The sequence below is a fragment of the Calliphora vicina genome, chromosome 2 (genome assembly GCF_958450345.1).
Source record: "Calliphora vicina chromosome 2, idCalVici1.1, whole genome shotgun sequence".
Lineage (NCBI taxonomy): Eukaryota > Metazoa > Arthropoda > Insecta > Diptera > Calliphoridae > Calliphora > Calliphora vicina.
In genome coordinates, this window is record NC_088781.1 from 77302706 (window position 1) to 77307345 (window position 4640).

At 34.3% G+C, this 4640-nt stretch overlaps 1 protein-coding gene across 1 annotated transcript; it reads left to right on the forward strand.

The window, feature by feature from the left end:
• Positions 1-478: 478 nt before the first annotated feature.
• On the forward strand, positions 479-4431 carry LOC135950575 (uncharacterized). The gene is made up of 3 exons (XM_065500111.1): positions 479-850; positions 3913-4224; positions 4330-4431. Exons 1-3 carry the CDS (start codon positions 479-481, stop codon positions 4429-4431), a joined length of 786 nt encoding a protein of 261 aa, XP_065356183.1.
• Positions 4432-4640: the final 209 nt, after the last annotated feature.

A 4640-nucleotide genomic window follows, 5' to 3' on the forward strand; every position in this document is an offset into this window, starting at 1 on the left:
GTAGAACGACTCAACCCTTCAAGGCCCTTCGCCAGATGTGCTGTTGATTTTTGTGGTCCAGTAAACACTTACCTAAGAATTAGAGGGAAGGTACCATACAAGACATATATTGCGGTTTTTGTTTGTCTCGCAACTAAAGCAGTCCATCTAGAAGTTGTATCAGACTTATCAACAGATGCCTTTATTGCTGCTCTTAAAAGGATGATTGGACGAAGAGGTCTACCCACAGATATATTCTGTGACAATGCCACCAATTTTGTTGGTGCAAACTCAAAGTTGGCTCAACTAAAATCGTTCCTTTTTGATCCTAAAAATTCCAATTTTATAATAAATTATTGCTCAAATCAATTTATTAATTTTCGCTTTATTCCCCCTAGGGCACCACATTTTGGTGGATTGTGGGAGGCGGCCGTCAAATCGGCCAAGGGACACCTAACTCGATAACACAAGGTTCACATATGAGGAACTTGCAACTGCAATGATTGATATAGAAGCAATTCTAAATTCGAGGCCCATTTCGCCCCTATCATCCGATCCCAGTGACTTTGAAGCCCTTACACCAGGCCATTTCCTGATAGGCGCTCCCTTACGCAGTTTGCCAGAACGTGATGTCCCTCCAATTGAAATCAATAAACTTGAGTATTGGGCCCGAATAAGCGCCATAAAACAACAATTTTGGAAGAAGTGGTCCCACGACTACATAAACGAGCTCCAGACCCGCAATAAATGGACTAGCACCAACTCAAATATTTGTACTGGCTCCCTAGTAATCATTAAAGAAGATAATTTACCACCGCAGCGTTGGCTCATGGGTAAAATCATCAATATTGTTCGTGGTAGAGATGATCGAGTTCGAGTTGTCGACATCAAAACAACAAAGGGAATTATACGTCGCCCTATCCACAGACTGGCATTACTATTTTCTTGAAAGTGTCCTTTCAATCGGGCCGGAATGTTAGGTCACCGTATCATATTTACTAATAATCTTTATTGTTATTATTTATAGTTATTATTCATTTGATTCATTTGTTTTATTTTCCATTTTTTATTGTATTAAATTTGTTCATATTTTTGGCTCACTGTTGTCACTGTAATTTGTTAGCATTTTTGTTCATACTAACCACTGTAACTTATTTTGGTAATGACCCGTTAGTTTTTATTATATGTTTCTCACTTCAATTCTTGTAACAAGTATGTTGTTGTTGTTCTTAAAAATACAATATATTTAGTATTTTGTTTTTGCATACGTTCATATACATATAGGTACATACTTATTAGTAATAAGTTGAATTGGTACATTGGAAGTGAGAGACAAATAATAATACATACAACAACAACAGTGTAGCCCTTATTTACATGATCAATTGTTAGGCTTAAGAACTTTAATTTTAAATAAAGAAAACATTGTCATAGTTGAATTCAAGCAAGAATCATCTCCTCTTTTTATTTTATCGGTATCACGGTCGCATTTTCTTTACTTTTCGGTTTATTTCATTGCCCAACAAACTTTTCAGTGACATATAGACAACAATTCGAAATATACAGAATTGCTCTATATCGCTGCCGGTGAAGAAAAAGCTCTTCATCGTACAGTGTGTTTAAATTTTCTTTATATTATATTAATTCAAATTTTTAAACTTATACGTTTGCTTGCCACTTTTTAAATGAAACACAATCTTCTCGTTTAGCTAAGAAAAATCTCACGACAATATTAACGCTAAAAACTAACAGAACATCCTACCAACAAAAAGTAAACAAAAAAAAATAACGACAATAAACAAATATACACTTACACAAACGGGTCAACGCACTTATGGCCTTAGCCTTGATATCGCATTTTTTTTTAAAAGAGAAACTATAAAGGTCGGTAATTCTCTTCCTTCAACTTTATCTGGTAACTTTCCTACTTGGTACCACTTAAAAAAAAAGAATCTTACTAGGCAACCCTGTACTACATACATCCCACACATTGACATTTCTCATAAACATATGTTTATGATATCATAAACAAACCAAAACAATAGCTAACAACACACAATTTTAAAACAATTAAAAAAAATCAAATATATATTTAAATTTGAACTGTGCTGCTTATTGTATATTTCCCTATGAGATGAGAACAAATTCTCCTACATTTCAAGGACTTTGGGCATGATTGGTGTTGGCGTTTTTACCCTTTTGTGGCCATATAAATCTCTGCCGGTTTTAGTGAGTTCTTAGGTTACTGAACAACATAAACAAAATTAATATTACTTCAAATCATCTTCTACCAACGTCATGAAACTAATCCCATCAAGAATATCCTCAAGCCCTAAAAATCACAGTAAGTGACTCCTGTAACAAACTCCAGCCGCAACAATGTGCAAAACATGAACAATGGGCATATAATAGAAAATTTATATTTTGAAGATTATTTATGGGGCATTTCACGTCAAGTGAACCAACTTTTGAAATCGATGTCTTCCGATCGCGATGAAATTTGCACCAATGTTAGTTCTATTGGATAGTAATTCGGACACCATTTTTCAACAAGATCGGTCAAGAACTCTCTGAGTTATAGGAGGTCAAAATTTGACATTTTGGCCAAACAGGTGTTTTTTTTTATCCATATAAATTATTGCCTATTGTTCTTAGCAAAATGTGTCCCAAATAGTTTAGATAGCTATTTATGCAATCTTTCGAAAAAAAAAATAAAAAAATTTAATAAAATATTTTTGATATTTTTTTTTTAAATCAAAAATATTTTTGACTTTTTTTTTCAAAATGGGCCCTTTTTATTTTTTTTAAGAAAGCTTAGGTCTTTTCCTAAGCGACCTATATGGTCGCTTAGTGGGATGCGAGTGGGATATCTATCAAAAAAAATATTTTGTAACTCAAGACAAATGTTTTTAAATTGATTTTTTTCATATTTGTGTGTAATTGTTTCTAAAACCTTAAAAATAAAAACCACAACAACTGACCGATAATAGCCACTGGAGGGGTGCAATATGAGGCCGACCGCTATTAATTTTCCACCCCCAAAATTTGTCTGAGTTTTGTATCTTGCGGCTTTTTTAGTCAATCCTAGAGGTAGTTTTCAGCGCACGTGATTTTCATTGTTAAAATATCAGGTGCCCCAGAAACAAATTTTTGGAATCAAGTGGAAATATTTTATGGCCCTTCTCAGAAGTACCAGTTTATTTATTATTTTATGACATTTGACTTTAAGAAGTGGGTGGAGAGGTAGAAGTTGACAGGTAGGTTATTTATATGGTGGTTTATTTTTATTGTTATTTGTAACATTTGGTTAAATTAGGTACTTTAGTATGTAAGCCCTTCTTGACCCTAATAAAAGATTTTAGACTCATTCATTAAAACGTACTACCTATATGATCTTAAAAAACTATTTATTGTCATTCTGAAGACATACGGAAATCAGTTTTTTAGAAACAGCGTTAAAGTTAAGACGTGTGTTATTTACATAAATACTTACAAAATTAAAAATGTCTACGACTTCTAAAAAGGCTAAGGTTGAAAATGAAATTTATTCGTCTTTTTGTTTTAATCCCTTTAACAAAATGAAGCACAGATCATCAGATACGTGAAATATTTCCGACGGCTTATATTATTCGTTTTTGTCTCGCTGCTGAATCTCAATCAGTTCAACTTCATGGCTTTTGTGACTCATCAATTCGCGCTTATGGATGCTGTTTCTACTTTCGTGTTAAAACTTATTCAGGAAATGTCTCTGTTCGTCTTTTTACTGCCAAATCTAGAGTTGCCCCGACGAAAAGAAAATCATTGCCAAAACTTTAACTTTGTGGCGCACAACTTTTGGCTAAATTATACTCTAAAGTCAAAAATCTTTTCGCAATACCAAATCTTGAAGTATTTCTATGGACAGATTCTCAAATAGTTCTTCACTGGTTAAAGCAACATTCTTCTACGTTATCCGTTTTTGTTGGCAACAGAGTATCGGAAATTCAGGATCTAACTACTGGCTGTATTTGGCGACATGTTCCAACGCATTTTAATCCTGCTGATATCGTGTCTCGTGGTTCAACTGTAGAAGAACTTGCTTCATCTATCTGGTTCAATGGACCAGCATTTCTCACTCTCAATCCTAGTAAATGGCCTCCTAATAAAATAGATCAACTATCCATAGAAAATCAACAAGATATCGACAGAGAAAAACGCAAAACTGTACTCTCCCTGGAAGCAACATCTAATTACATTCTGGATTCGGTTGAAAATTATAGCTCATATTTAAAAATTATTCGTATTGTTGCGTGGATGCTCCGTTTTGCTCAAAAAACAAAAACTAATATTTTCCATTCTGATTCTTTACAGCCCCAAGAATTAGAAAACGCCTTGCTCAGAATAGTTTTTAATCTACAGCAACATCATTTTCAAGATGATATACAACGAGCTCTGAAGAAAAACTATCCTTAAGGTGCACTAAAGTGTCTCAATCCCTTCATCGATTCATCAAATGGATTCAACTTGCTCAAAGTCGGTGGTCGCTTGGAATTCGCAGCAATTTCTGAAGGTCAAAAGCACCCTATAATCTTGTCCAGCAAAAATCATTTCGTCGACTGTTACGTGCGTCATCTACACATCAGCAACTACCACGCAGGACCCAAGGCTTTAATGTCAATTCA